Below are 15810 nucleotides of genomic sequence, written 5' to 3' on the forward strand. Positions count from 1 at the left end.
ATGCTACTCGCGCGATACGTGGACAGCCGAAGCGATTTCCTCGAAACTACCTGAGACGAAATGGCGGGAACGTCATTTTATATGTTTTGATTTCGTTTCAGAGCAGAAATGTTTTCTGCACTCTCAGCCGTCTTTTTGTTCGGCCGGGATTTCGTTTGTTTTGTGCTCGTTTGGCTGTTAATTATTTGGCTGTTTATTCGGTTTTAGGAAGTTTAATTAAGCAAACTTTAACGGCAACGGACACGAGTACAATGACCGTGTAAGCGTGCGTTATAATTCTTTTTTCATTTCTTTGCCGTTGTTTACAAAAGGTCACAAAACAACAACGTTGAAATAGCCACATTCTACATATTCGAGAGAACGTGAACCATACGACGGCTAATTTGTAAAATTTCTTTTTCGAATTTTGACGCTGTCTTACATATTCTGTTTGGGATATTTCTGACAGTATAGACAAACTGAATGAATCTAATTCTCGCGAGATTCGTAGATTGAATATTAAGTCGTTTTTTAATCGATGCTGCCTTTGGCGTTGTTGCCGTTGCTGCTTAAACTGATTTTGCTACTTGAGCAGCGAGCGTCTGCCTGCACTTTCGACCATCTGTTTGTTCTGTTGCCTAGCTTGCGTTTGGCGTTTGTTTGCTTTGCACTCGTTTGTCTACTCATTTCTCCGCCTTTCATTCAGTTATTTTTTGTGCAGGGGATATCCGTCTCTTATTGAAACTCCTATTAAAGTTTCGACATGTATTAAAACATACCGAGAGCCGAAGCTCCTTTGCCTGGATTGTAATCAAAATATCAAAGAAGACATCCCCACAGCGTTGGACGTTTTCCTTTGCTTTGAAACGAAACGAAACGAAACGAAACGAAACATAAACAGATCCTCGACGAAAACATCCACGCATCGCGCGAGCAATGTCCGCGGAAGAACTGGGTACAATGTCTAAAAATAACTTTAGAGGGATTACCTTAGTTAGTACATGGGGGATTCACTCTCTAATCTTGATAACCCCTTGTCATACGGCATAAGAGCACCATTTTTTTTTTTTTAAGGTCCAATTATTTAAGGTCTTAATCGAGTCGTCAATTCAGATCCAGAGTTTAGGGCCTGACAATCAAGAGATTATCAAGGTAAGTACCTTGATAATCTCTTGCTGAGAATCCAATGTTAAATTTACCGTAATTAGTGCGAACTTTGGGTAGATAGAATGTGGATTGAGCAGCAAAACGGGTATGGAAACTTTGTTTATGATAAAATAAATGCCTTAGTTACTACGCGCGCTATGATTGGCCAATTTAGTGGGCTCTCTGCTTCTGTACGTCCCGCTAACATCTGAAGCTGCTCCCGAACCTAGCAAACACACGTTGGGATACAAAAATGTCTTGGCTCATCTTACTAACCTTGTCTTCTCGGTCCACGCTGTAAGTTGCGGATCCTCGTTTTCCCCCTTCGATTTATGGCACGTGCACACAGATCGAATTGGACAAAATTAAGTTCGGAAGTACGGGCGTCGAGAGTGATGCAATATTTTCAATTACAAATTCCAAGGGGAGGACTGCCAAAAGAAAAGGTCGGGGATGTTCGTGGGAAAATTTGAAATCGATCATAAAAACGAAAATAAGAGTGTTTCTTTTCTTATTTCTTCGAGTACACCTATAAAGAGACTTTGACAGCTAAAAATAGTGGCGTTTGATCATCACAACCCTAAATGAGACCAGAATCCTTGATTTATACCCCTAAGCGAGATGACGAGCATCCCTACCCTTTTCACACAGTTTCTCCCGGGTTTGATATGCTGTAGCAGCTGTTCATTTATCCTATACCCGGATACGTTCTTTTAAACTGTTAAAACTGATTGTTCTCGGTTCATGACGTTACCACGACAGCTGGGTGTAACATATGCTGGTAGGTTTACCAAAATGTTTTATTACTTGATATTATCTTTCGATGAAGTTTTTTTCCTTCCTTTTCATTGGCCGAGAGGTCACCACGTAACGTAGAAATAACTGCCTACAAATTAAAAAAAATGGTCTGCTCATGCGTATTACCGTCTAAATGTGTTTTGCTGCTAAATTCTGCTCATGCGTAATTGTAACCATGCTCCTGCGCGTAAAATGGCAGATACCTTCCTGAGGTGTCAGAGAGCGATTTTTAAAAATGTGAAAACAAACTTGGTCATCAAACGATAAAACAACTACTGGACTCGGTTGTAGCAAAATATCATGATTTGTCAGTGTGTCGCATGTAATTGATCTGCTCGCCACTGACAATTCACGATATTTTACTCAACTTCGTCCAATAATGGTTACCTATTCTTCATTTGTGATGAAATATTTCCAGCCAAGTCTTATAATGAGATCGTTTGCATTGGCATCATAAGAAGTTTAGATTCGCGCAGCACGATTGTGTAGTTTCATGTGGAAAGAGTTTTATTCCGGTTTCCTCGAACGACGCTACAATAATCAAAATGGTGTTGTTACTAAGCATTACAACAACAACAACAACAACAAAAATAATTTATTTGTACCGCATTAAAATAGTATTTATATCTACTGTATTTCTATAGGTAATCACATGATTTTGAGTGCAATCTGGAATAAATAAGCACGAGTAAATCTTTTAAAGGCTAACAAAATTTACAAGTGCTTATTTATTCCAAATTGCATGAGAATAATCGTGTGATTACTTCTTAATACTACACTTGAATGCATACTATTTAAGTTCGTCTACACATTGTTTCCTTACACGGGCTCGGAAAGTCCAGTTTACCTTCGGCTATCTTCGCATATCTCGGGTGAACTTCAAAATACCTCAGATTACCATCGATAGTCATGAATGTCTTCGTAGTAACCTCGAAAATCTACGTTGTAATTTCTGGACTGTTTCAAATTTGCTTTGGCGTTAGATGAAAACTGCTCTCCTTTTAAGGACGGTGCCTACTTTTGCTAGTGCGCACACTTTCTGCGCATCACGCAAGCCATGGTTTAGCTCCACACGCGCGCTGGGGCTGACATTTGACGCAATCAACTACGCTATCACATACACGACTAAAATGAAATCAAAATTTTCCTACTGTGACCAAATCAAGTTTAATGAACCTGTGCTTAAACCAGGAACACCAGAATAGCAGCATATCGCTAACCACGAACTGTTTACGTCTTCCAGCTGAAAACCTAGCTGTTATCTGTCGAAAATTAATCTGAAATCCAACTGTAAACATATACCTGCAGATGGCGTAGTGCGCGTGCAAAACAAGTGCGAGATACGCAAATGTCTTACTTACTGGGGGGGGGGGGTGACAGGAAAAATGTAACGGGCGCCGTAAAAGTTTTCAAAAAAGATCAATAACTTTAAAAAACGCGTGGTTACCCCTACATTTTATGTTATCAAATGGAAGTGTTAAGTCTATTCAACACTTGATTAGTTTCTGGTTGTGAGCAAAGGGTATTTAGATTGTATTTTAGCTGAACCAGAGGAAGGCTGTCAGATACGCTAAAAGCGCTTTTGCAACGATTTTGTTATTAAAAACATATCAAAAATGTTTTTTTTTTGTTACCATTTGCCAAGTAGTTTAAAGATTCTTTTAAATGTGTTTGCTATTCTGTATGTAAAGGCGAATTCTGTGGAAATCTGTGAAGAAATATCCTTTCCTTCTTTTTACAGGAAAATGCTGATGTCAGCATTTTTGTTGAGATTTAAGGCTACTCATCTCGAAAAAATGCGTGGCTACCCCCATTTTTCTTTGTGGATTCCAATAGCCCTTGCAAAGATCTACTTTTTCCGTGTGGTCTTAACCTGGCGCAAAAACCTTCGCAATTAGTAGGCACCGTCCTTAAGCCAATCAGAACAGTATTTTTTCAGGTGTATTATGAGACGAAAAATACCATGATTATGATTACGACAGTATCGGAACGTAACAAAAACTGCGTCACTTAAAGATGCCACTTAGTTTAAAAGTGTTCTTTGAGATAAATGGTTTCCTTGCAACTTGACATAGTCAACATTAACGAATACCCTGATGCATAAACTCTCAAAATTAATAGATACGAGTTTCCCGCACACGCCCATTGTCGTGCAAACCTCGTTATAACATGGGGAAATGACAGCTCGAAAAGGGCCTGTTTCATGGAGCAGTTGTTTTCTTTTGCTTCAAAGGTTGGAGCAGTGGGAAGGATGAAGGAATTCTTAAGGGTTAAAGATAAGTGAAATGTTAGATTTGGGAAATCGCCCGAGTGGAAAAAATTCGCTTAAAAGGAAATTTATGACCTATCAAATGAATGACCACTTAAATCAACCATTTTCACGATGTATAAAAATCTAATCTTTAGAAATACAGGAGCCATGAAATCATGGCCACAGCTACAGCCAGGATTCATGGGTCATGCAAAGATTTTCATGGGGATTCTAGGGAAAATAGAGGCATTTTCATAAAATCTTGTGTTTAATAGTGCCTCTGATGTTTATGTCGAAAAAAGAAACAAGTAATCACCTTCCTTTGTGCTACCAAATGGAAATTGGCGCCTTGGGTGCTCAATTTGAGTAATTATGGTATGCACGCATCCAAGACCTAGTACGCCAAACACCTTTTACTCTGTTTTCTTGTGGAGGGTAACGTTTAACTTAACCTGGAAATTTGACTTTACTAGACATACTAACTGCTTACCACTTTGTCACAGGGAACTTGTTGGCATGTTGAATTCCGGGTTCACAAGCGCAAATTAAAACATGTTAGACAGACAAGTCTGTAGCGAGATAAGGATTTAGTGTTCATCTACATCAAGGTGGCTGACAATAGTTTCAGCTCTCTCCATCATGTAATACTTTTATGAAACAATTATGATATCACACAAATTTCCAATCATTTTACCATACAACTTGTTGGAAACACCTTTAGCTTTAAGTGATTATAACTCAAAAACAAGCTGGGTGCAGGCCCCTAGCTATTTTATCGCATTTTCTAAAAAAACGTTCTATAGAGAGGGTTCATAGCCACCTTAAATTTTGAGCATGGATTTGAGTTCCAAGCACTCACAAATAAAATTAAGGGCGTTTCTAACAGGTTTTATGGTCACTATGGTAACCTATCGCGCCATAAAGATTACTATTATTTAACAATTATTCCATGAAACCGCGTTGGATATGAAGTGATAAATAACCAACGAGCGCGTAGCGCGAGTTGGTTATGATCACTTCATATCCAACAAGGTCGAATGGAATAATTGTTTTAGTATATTCTTAATCGGGTTTTTGCCGCCGATTTTTATTTCAACAATTTTACAGAGCGGAAAATTTTTAAACTTGGCGCACTGTTTTCCATATAAGGTAAAACTCCGACTAATGGCTCATAGTCGGAGTTTTTGAGCCAATCAGAGAGCTAGAAATGCAATAGTCGGAGCTGAGAATATACTAATATTGGTTAGCCGATGGCTGGGTGTTTACGTGATACCGACATTGTAGCATTACTTGATAAGAGAAGTAGTATTGTTCCATCAAAGTATACCTGTTGGAAAAGTGCTGGAAACTGTTGCCAGCCACCTTAACCCGTAAACACAATCAGTTGTATACAATGTGAAAATATGTTGTAACTACGTCAAAGTGGGAGAAGTATTCGCTACTTTAGGGTTAAAAACTTAAATTTGTGCTCTTTTCTCTTTCCGATACATTTGTAAAAAATAAAATGCTCTCATAGCAAGCTGGTTTTTTTTTTTTGTCGATTACTTTAGAAGTGATATAATGAGATCAAAAACAGAGCACGTTTGACCTCTTTAACAATTGCATTGGAAATTAATTTTGTCATAGGAATCTCAGTATTGTTCATTAGTAAAATCTATTAGTCAACATTGTTCCCTACAACTGCTTGAAACACAACCTAACTGGGTTAGGCTAGATCTTTCCACAGCCAGTTTTGGCCCTCCGTCTGGCAGGCATCGCTCCACTCTATAACCCTTTTTTCCGAGGGCGCCGTGCCGCTGGGTGACAGAGAAAGGGCCAGAACGGGACTAGCGCTTTCCACTAACTGCGGGATAGCTGTGGAACGCTTTCCCAGAACGTGTCAATTTCATTAGGCCTTTCAGGGCCTGATTACATGAGCCGGGCTGCTTCGGTGTGCCGAGATAACTTTCAGCCTTGTATTACATGAGGCGAGCCAGCCCGGTTGATGGCTGATGCGATGAACTGCAGGAGACCGGAGCGAGCTTGATTTTGGCGCGAAGGCGCGAGCCGCTCGATATATACTCTCGCTGGCTTAATGAGCCGGGCTGACCTGCGAAACGCGATTACATCGAAAAATCTCAGCCCGGTTAGCCGTTATCCCGGCACCGCGATACCGTGTTCTCGGCTAACCGGGCTGGCCCGGTTGTCATGTAATCGCGAAGTTGATTTTTGTTGCGTTTAACAAACGTGCCGAGATTCTGGCAAACTGACAACAGCCCGGCTCATGTAATCAGGCTCTAAGTTCTCAGCGTGGCCAAGTCCAAGAACGATAAAAAGAGTCCCTCATCCCTTCATCTGCTGTTGGCGGGCTAGGCAATTCGTTTTTAAGAAACTGTGCACGAAATTAACATCAAGAAGAGGGGAAAACACGAACGACGCAAACTACGATGTGAATTTATCAGCATTTAATGAGCGCTACAATTGGTTACATGTTAGACTATTAAAAAGCATTAACGGCCAATAGTAAAAGAAAACATTTGAGGTAGAAGACTTTTGTACAGCGATGGCAAAAACCAGAACCAAGAGAATACATGTATTCAGATGTCCGGAAGTAATTGCACTTATTTGCTTATGGAGACGATGACCGTGTCCGTTCCATTTACTTCCGTTTGCTGTCAATGGTTCGGTTCCAAACTTTGGTTTTTAAACTCTGTTATGGTGATTGAAAACGTTTCGACATCTACCACTGGTATAAGTACAATAGCAAAATACCGAGAACAGAGATGGTTTTGACCAGTCGCCTCCAAAAGATTACTACCACACATCTTCACCCTGTTGACTACACAACAGAGCTGTTAATCAACACACTGAATATTGTAAGTAAGGTTACATGGTTGAAATATTAAAACTGACTTATCACCATTTAATTGGCAGTTAATTACCGTCTAGTAAAAACCATGTAAGCCAAGAAAACAAAGATTAAAAAAGTGCAGACAGAAGACCTTCACATTCTAAGAGCAAACATGGTTTTTTTCTCTGTGATAGTGATTGAAAACTTCTCGACATTTACCACTGGTAATTGTACAATAGCAGAACACCGAGAACAGAGATGGTTTTAACCAGTCGCTAACAAAGGCAACTACCACACATCTTCACCCTGTTGACTACACAACAGAGCTGTTAAGCAACACACTGGATATTGTAAGGTTACATGGTTAAAATATATCACCATTTAATTGGCACTATCGCGCTGTTAAGTAAAAAGCATTAAAAGCCAAAAAACAAAGATTGACATAGTGTGGCAGACGACTTTCAAAAGGAAACATGCTGTTCTTCCAATCAATTATGAGGTGAAATTTTCCCGCTCTTAGCACCAGCTATAGATTATGTTCCTTGTTGTTGTAATTTTGCTGGGCTCACTCCGTTATTTCCACTCACATTTTGGGATTGACTGAACAAATTTCTTCAGAAAACTGCTCTCCACTTGTATTTGCACACTGGCAAAAATGCCAAGTGGTCTCCCGTCACGTTGGGGGAAACGTTCTTCCAAAGGCAACTACCACACGTTAACTCTGTTGGTACAAAGCCGTCAATCGACCTATATTATTACAAGTTAGGTAATGTAAAGTAAAACTTTATTTAAACAGGGTAGCCCGTTCAGCTCAAAGGCTGGTATCCGTAGGGCCCCTGGATAAATAACATCAGGTTAAAAATACAAATTTATGTATACAGATTAACACTTTTTAACTATACGTTAAAACTAAAACTACGTTGAAAATCTAATCACAATACTAAAATACTAAAATACCATGGTTACTTGGATAATATAGCATAATGGATGAATGATCAAACATTGTATTGTATTGATATTATTCGTGAGTGAATTAAGAATGACATGGAAGAAAAGCAGCAATGTTAAAACCTTTCTACTTTTAACTGAAAACCATTTGGAATGACGATCAATGTGGTTTTCTTCAGAAAACGCACTCATCGCGAAATCATCAAAACGAGAACACGGTATCTGATGTCCGAAGAAACAAAATCGCTCTGACTCGACAAAGTCTGAAGCAATTTATTCTGTATTAACATTGCTTGAACACTTTTCTTACCAAGGAAACTAACTTTTCTATTACACAATATCTATGCATTTATTGACGTTTGACGCCTTCAAAATTTTCATTACAACAAACCGAATGTTTTTTTAAACATCCGTGTTTCTACAAATTTGGATTACGTTTATCCTTTTATCCATTTACATGTAGAGCTTAAACCCAGACATGTTAAAGCTAAAACTCAAGGAACACTATGAAATGGCTAGTGCAAATTTAGTGTGAACAAGTTTTAAGACAAACTGCAACTAGCAACCGTAATAGTCTACAATACCGGGAGAACAAAATATTAACAGTGACTGACAAAACATAATACTTCTAGGACACTTCATTGTATAAGTGGACTAAAAAAAAACAGATAAACACGGCAAGAAAAGAAATTTAGTTTTGTGAGACGATTTTGCAGACGAAATGAAATGATTTCATGTTATTTTCAAAAAAGGGTTGAAAAAGAGACCGACAGTCCATGTACACTAAAACACAAGATTTTTGATTTTGTGGATCAATTTCAGATAGGCTAAAACGCAACTAAACGCATAAACAACTTGTGTGGAGGTGGGAATTTTATGTTTTCAATACCAAATTCTACAAATATTTATTCAAAATTCCCAAATTAGGTTATGACTCTCGTTTTAATTTAACACATCAAATTTAGTATATATAAAGCAAAACGACAACTGCAGGGGCGTGGCTGGGGGGTCCTGGGGTGCCCGTGACCCCCACCCTTTTGTAAGCCTTTTTTTAACCAAACAACCTACAACAGGTGGCGTAAACGAAATGACAATTTGGTGAGTACCCTCACTTTGACAGAGTGTGACTCTCCTGGTTACGCCCCTTAACTGATAAATAATCCCATGTTAGAACTCCTCCTTGACATATTGTAAAAGATAGTATTTAGAAAGCAGTCTTTCTGTAAGGGCGTGTCAATGGACCAAATAGTTGACATCGATCTTGTTTCAGCACAAAGTAACTGATACAAGAAGCATTTTAGCCCCTCGTCAGGTGTGGAATAGATAAGACAGTTGGCTTTCACTCACTGTGTACAAAAGATTCTAGTTATTTAACCTGGGGGATGTGTAGGGTGGGAAAGGCTTTTGCTTCTTGACCTCACTGAGCCATGAGAAGAACAAAAGAGTTTTGAAATGTTTTTTTAAAAAGCTTATAGCAAATACCGTTTGGCAGCTGGCATATTCGTGAAATCCAACTACCCTGTTACGCTTACATGGGAGACAACAAGGACGTAATAAGTCTAATGTACCACGTTCAAAATAAGAGTAAATAAAGTACATAAAGTACATACATTCATTAAAAAGTGCAAAGATTCGGCCGACTTTACGAAGTGCTAACCCCCGGGCTCTAGACTACCTAGTCTGCACAATTCTTTGACAATTTAGCCAGCAGACGTGAAAAGCCATGCAGCTAAGGAAGTGTTATGTTCAGTCTATTTTATTCTGTGACAAGAAATTTTCAATCGTAATCTTGATTTACGTTAAAGAAATTGAAGCTATCTTTGTTCCTTATTGCACTACATCTATGGAATGAACCTGCTATCAAGAATATTAATTCACTTAAAAAGAAATTATATCCACACGCTGCCTAATTCCTAAAGTTATCGTGATATTCTAAGTCGAGAGGCTTATTCGCGGTTTGCTTGCATACAAGTCAGTACAAAGTAATACCTAGACTGGCACGCACAAATATACACGTCATGCTCTTTATAACTACAAAAATATAAAAGCATGTAATTAATTACATGCTCCGCGACACAAAACTTGACTAAATATGATACAAAACGTTTCTACATGTCTTAACAAATTACGTATTTAAAAAACAAAAACCTTTGTTGTTAGAAAAAATATATCAAGCAAAACGCCTCATCTATAGTCCTTCAAAAAGACCGTCTATAATTTTGTAGTCAACAACTAAGAAAAGAAACAAAAGAAGCCAAGACTGTGCCTTAACTATTAACCATTTTGCATGACAAACGGCTCTCGAGAAAGAAACTAGACCTCACTCACTTGGGGAAGCAATATGTTCCTCTAAGCTTTTAGAAATTAGTTTCATGGCCTGGTCCACCATCCCCTCCTGGGTTACTAGCTTGGGATGTCTCCTTAGTGTTGGTACCTGGTTCTTGACTGTTACTATTTTCAGGCGCTGGAGCAGCCTGGGTTCCAGTAGCTGGTCCCTGACTGTTGTTACTGTCAGGCAGTGTAGCATCCCCCTTCAGAAACTGAGTGATGTCAGCATATTGAGTTTCAGCATAAGGTTCGGGCTTTTTGATCGGGGGTAGAGCTTTAGGTGAGGTGGACACTTTAGGCAGTTCTTTCATTTGATGGAAGTCACCCGAGTCAGCATAGAGAACCTCACCAGGCTTGGGTTTCTGTTTCAAGTGAATATGTAAAAATAAATTATTTTCCATCGATTCTGGTCAAGGACAACCGATGTCTCGCATCACGCTCTCAATCCATACATGGCTTGACTTAAGAAGCACTACCAAGATATCTCTGAATGACTGTTTCTCTAATTCAATCAATAAGAGAGTCTGTGCTGTGCTTTCTACGTCAACGACACGGACTTTTTTAATCCGAATGTCAGACGCCTCTGTTGTGCAGGATGAAATGAGCGCACAATACACTATATTGTTTCTGAGCATATCACGTCATTACTTATGGAGCTACTACAATTCAGTGATCACGCAAGGGCAAAGAAGTCACGAGACACAACCATATCAAAGTGGCTATGAAACCGGATAGGCAATTTTGATGTCACTGAACTGAGTTTTTAATCCGTATGTCATATATCATTTATATATTGAGGTACAGAGGCGAAATAATGAAGATAAAGCCCTTTGGCATTGTTACGAATTGAAATAGTGCAAAACGTAACGGTAACGGAATACATGTACATAAAGAGATGTGACATCGTGGAAAACATTCATGAAGTCATTCTTGACCGTTATCATTTTCTTTCCTCCTTATTTTTCGTTCTTCGTTTTTCCTGCCAATATCAGCGATTTCCCCCCCCCCCCCCCCCTTGCACTTATTTTCTGATGGCTTCTTCGTCTTGCGCCAAGCCCATCCATTTTTCTGCTCGATCGATATAAGGTTGTGTATATATATTTTTGGCGAGATCTAAAAGAGAGGTTTAGTAGGTTCTGGGGTCAATTCCAGGTGCGGGCGACGAAATTTGTTTGTTCTTTTTATTGTTATCTTCTCGGTGAGACCTTAGAAATAAAATACTACGCTAAGCGTGGAATCACTATATCACAAGGACAGCAATGCGACAACACCAGACCGTCGAAGTAAAGGTCTGTTCAGCCAGGTTAGCACTTGGTTGGATGACCAACTAAGAATACCGCGTGTTGTAATGATTTTTTTTTTCGTTTCTGTTTTTGTTTTCTTCCGTTCCCAAGGAGATGCTAGTGGCTGACTGCAGATCTCCCAGCCCTGTGTGACGTCGCTTCTTTTTATCAACTATTTGTTGCTATCATTTCGCCATGTCAATATTTTAATTTACAGTACCGTAAAAATTATAGCGAAACGCATTCTCCTCATTCTCCCTTCCGTTTCCCGTCTAAAAATTCTAATCACGGCTTAATCATTCGAAAATTTATACAGTTCATCAACCTTGTGATTTTCAATATCTTCTTTTTCTGCAGTCGGGTACAGTCAAACCTATATTAAGCGGACACCTTTAGACCAATTTCGATACATTAAAATTCAGCCTAAAGCAATAGACCTCAGTACGAGTCTCTGGGTAATAACTACAGAGTTTGTGGGGTTTATTCCCCAGAGCCTCGTGCTGAGGTCTATTGTGGTAGGCTGAATTTTAATATATCGAAATTGGTCTGTTAGCCTCTGTAAGAGACGTTCGTTCAGGGTTAATTATTCACTCAGTCAGAAAATCGTTTCACCTGCACCTTGAAGACCTTGAACTTCGCTGTGATTGCGAAAGCCTTATACATTGGTCAGCGGATTCACAAAAAAGTCTACCAGGAAGCGAAGGAAGAAGCGAAGCAGAGAAGGAGTGAATGTCCCATTTACACCTACAACTTGGAAATACTATTTACCAAGTTAAAAATGAGTTCGATGTGTGTACTGAATATTCCAAAGGAAACTGAGGCTTCCCTTGCAGCCAATCTGCTTTCTGATTTAGGTAATCCAGGTAGTTTGTGTGTTCATGTGGAGTTGAAATTTGAAAAAGGTTAATCCAAGCCAGAAACAAGACAGTCTTAGTTTTTAGATGGCTCATTTCACCTTGGAAACGTGAGCCTTGCCTTGCACCTGCTAGACGGAATAAACACTGCCAAACATGATTCAGGTTACCACCCCTGCATATCTGGGACATTCAGATTTCACTGTAACATTAGTTGGTCTCTATGAACGGAGAGGAAAACCGAAGGAAGTCCAACCTGGGCTGGAAGAGAAGAATTGAATGCTGCCATATCAAACTGGAGGACAAGCCTCGACCGTAGCCTTAGTTTTCTGTCCTTCTAATGAAGAAAGGTTAGATTTGTTCTACTGTATTGACTTCTGCTGACGAGAAGGCTTTGTTATTGTAGCGATAAATCACAAAAAAAGGATTAATCGGGAGTCACAGGAAAATAGTTCATTAAAGTGGCATAATTTAGATTATATGACATTGTCAGCCAATGTGGGCTATGGCATTACACTGTGTTACGTTATACACATTCCTAATACATTCACTCACTTAGCCTCTTTGTGCCTCGTGGCACATAAGGCCTCATTACTACTGTATTAAATTAAAATAGCATTGAGCTGGCTACCCCTGGGGAGGAGAAATGTCGGAAGACCAAGACCGACCTGGTGCAGAATGGCTGAGAAGTGAAGGAGTGAGGAGTTGGGATGGAAAAGTGGAGAGGAGGCTCGCAAAGTGGCTGTCAGCCGGAGCGAGAGGTGAAGAATCACTGAAGCGCTATGTGCCACCTAGACACAGATAGGATAGATAATGATGATGATGACATTTAATTACTGCGTCACTAAACTGCAGCAACGAATAAGAAGAGGAAACAAAAGAAGATAAGTCGTTGGCATACCTTTTTCGATTTCTTTGACATGTCAACTTGTGCATGAGTGGCCTCTGGTACTTCTTCTTTTTTCTTCTTCTTCTTCTTAGATTTATCCACGGCTGCATACTGAGGTGGTTCAGCTTGTGGCTTTTGCTCTTCATCTTTCTTATCTTTCTTCTTTCCTTTCTTCGCAGACTTATCAACAACAGCATAGTCAGTTATTCCTGAGGGCCCAGGCCCAGCTTCTGCGTGCCCGTTGCTGACTTGGGAATTACAATTGCCGTCTCCTGGAGTGCTATTCTCTCTGAAACTGAAATATTGGAAGACATTTTAAAATGAAAAAGATTGTTTCTCAGTCTTTTAAAGACCACTATATTTTTTAAAGTGAGGAGGACGTTTCAGTTTGACGTAAACGGAGTGTTTGTATAACTATGATTAAATTAGAATTAATTTTATTTGTCTATTTATTTGCATCCGTCTATATTCATCTAGTTTTTAACATTATTTATCTATTTTTTTAATATAGTTTTTTAGCGTAGTTTTTAGCTCATTTTACATTATTATACCTTTTAGTTTTCAGTTGCTTTATAGCTCACTTTTGTAATGCGCAGGTGATCATATATTCACGTAACCTGCGCAATATAAATTATTATTATTATTATTATTATTTTTTAGTTGTTGTTTTTATTATTATTATTCGTATTATTGCTAGTATTAGTATTAGTATTAGTATCATGATTATGATTATGATTATGATTATTATTTTTATTATTTTTATTGTATGAAAAGACGGCAAGCCAGGTGGTTAGGGCGCCGGACGTAAAATCTGGAGATCGCAGGCTCAGGTCTCGTTCTGACCACTAGCTGGGGTTATTCTCAGTAGTCTCGGTAGTCTTTTTAACCATATACTTGCGTACATGTTTATAAAGCAATATTAACTTCACTGAATATATTAAGCACAATTATATGGCGAATATTCGTTTCACTTTCATAACGAAATTGTGTCAGTTTTCAGTTGTCCCGTATTCTGTTTAATCTTATTCAGCTGCTGTTTACAATTTTGTGCTCATTCAATAGTTTTTATACATTTACCAACGTTTTCTAAAACACGTTTGGTATTAAACTTTGTATATGTAAACAATAGCCTCCATTTGGCGTGAAAATATGCTAGGATATTTGTCCGCGGACATTATCTGTTCCGAGAAGCGAACAGTTTTCCGAGAGCGTAGCTCAAGGAAAGCTATGAGCTTCGAGGAACAGATAATGTCCAAGGCCAAATATCCGAGCATATTTTCGCCCCAAATGGAGGCTATTGTGTTTATTCTTCTTCAAATCTTTTTCGCAACGGAAAATTGGGGAATATTCGGTCACATGACGCGTTTAGACTGATCACGAGCGAGCGAAAATATTTGATGGATTATAAAACTTAGTAGAGTTACGACATTGGTTTAATCTGTGGTTCAGTATTTACTAAACTTGATTGACATCTAGATCACATGGAGTAAAATAAAAAGAAAAGAACAAAAGGCACTTACAATGGTTGCTCTTCAGATGTTGAATGAACTGTAATGAAAAAATAAGAATGGAACAGAATTACTCCCAAGCAAGACAGTTCTTAAACTAAAAATGCCTACGCTGCAGTCAGGGATGGACATCAGTAATATAAATTCCAAGTTGTATCTGACGCTGACCCTATTGAAACGTTTAAACAACAGTTATGGCAACTTGCAATATTCCAAGTATTTACAGGTCACCCGAGTGATTTGTCACGTCGCACAGTATTCGTATTTCGCTTCATTTGGCTGGCTTAGCACGTGCAGAGTTTTGAACTGTGAGATAGCAAGTAATGAGCCAAATCGGAGTTTCAAGAATTAGTGTAGTGTGCATGCGCTTTTATCCTTAATTTATTCTCTTCTTTTGTTTTCTTAAAAACAAGAGAACTTGTAAGGATAAAAACGCATGTACACTGCATTAATTCTTGAAACTCCGATTTCGCTTACTTCAGTTGGCTTTTTAAACCGACGAAGGCGGAAGTTCTTCGGTCGAAACGTTTTTCTCTGAGTTGCTATAACTGTTGTTTCAACGTTTCAGTGGGTCAGTGTCAAACACAACTTGAATGTATATTACCGAAGACAACCTTAACTGAACAGTGACCACTGACCAAAATCAATATTCTCCATACAAAACTAATACAAATTCAGGCAGAAAGCCCACGAAAATACACCAAATTAGCTGCACGTCTTTAATACCACTTTGTCACAAATTACAGGTAACATGAAACACAATGTATATCGAGCATCGAGACTTCCTGTGTAACTAACGAAACTGATGGGCTGCGTCCACTGGCAAGTGAAACACTTAGTTATTTATCATCCTGAAGTTGATAACGTAAATGTACTGCGGTAACGAGTTAGTAAAGCTTCAATTGCCCGCCAACGCAGCCCAACAGTTTCTTTAGAAACTAGTACCCTTACGTCACTTAAGAACTGAAAAGGCACAACAATAGTGTTTACAAGAAA

At 38.9% G+C, this 15810-nt stretch overlaps 1 protein-coding gene across 7 annotated transcripts in view; it reads right to left on the reverse strand.

The window, feature by feature from the left end:
- The window catches only part of LOC145492265 (hemicentin-2-like), a 153099-nt gene that overhangs the window by 83420 nt on the left and 53869 nt on the right, over positions 1 to 15810 (reverse strand). Inside the window, exons 13-15 of one of the 7 annotated variants that reach the window (XM_081471659.1) lie at positions 14827 to 14854; positions 13319 to 13601; positions 6604 to 10642 (exon numbers count right to left, since the gene is read on the reverse strand). The exons of 4 other annotated variants lie outside the window; for them this stretch is intronic. In XM_081471659.1, the coding sequence (XP_081327785.1) occupies positions 10310 to 10642; positions 13319 to 13601; positions 14827 to 14854 (644 nt within the window). In that variant the 3' untranslated portion in view covers positions 6604 to 10309. Of the gene's footprint in view, positions 1 to 6603; positions 10643 to 13318; positions 13602 to 14826; positions 14855 to 15810 lie in introns of those variants that run through there. 2 more of the 7 variants (XM_081471661.1, XM_081471660.1) reach the window with 2 other exon arrangements.

Source organism: Orbicella franksi, chromosome 7 (genome assembly GCF_964199315.1).
Source record: "Orbicella franksi chromosome 7, jaOrbFran1.1, whole genome shotgun sequence".
Classification (NCBI taxonomy): domain Eukaryota; kingdom Metazoa; phylum Cnidaria; class Anthozoa; order Scleractinia; family Merulinidae; genus Orbicella; species Orbicella franksi.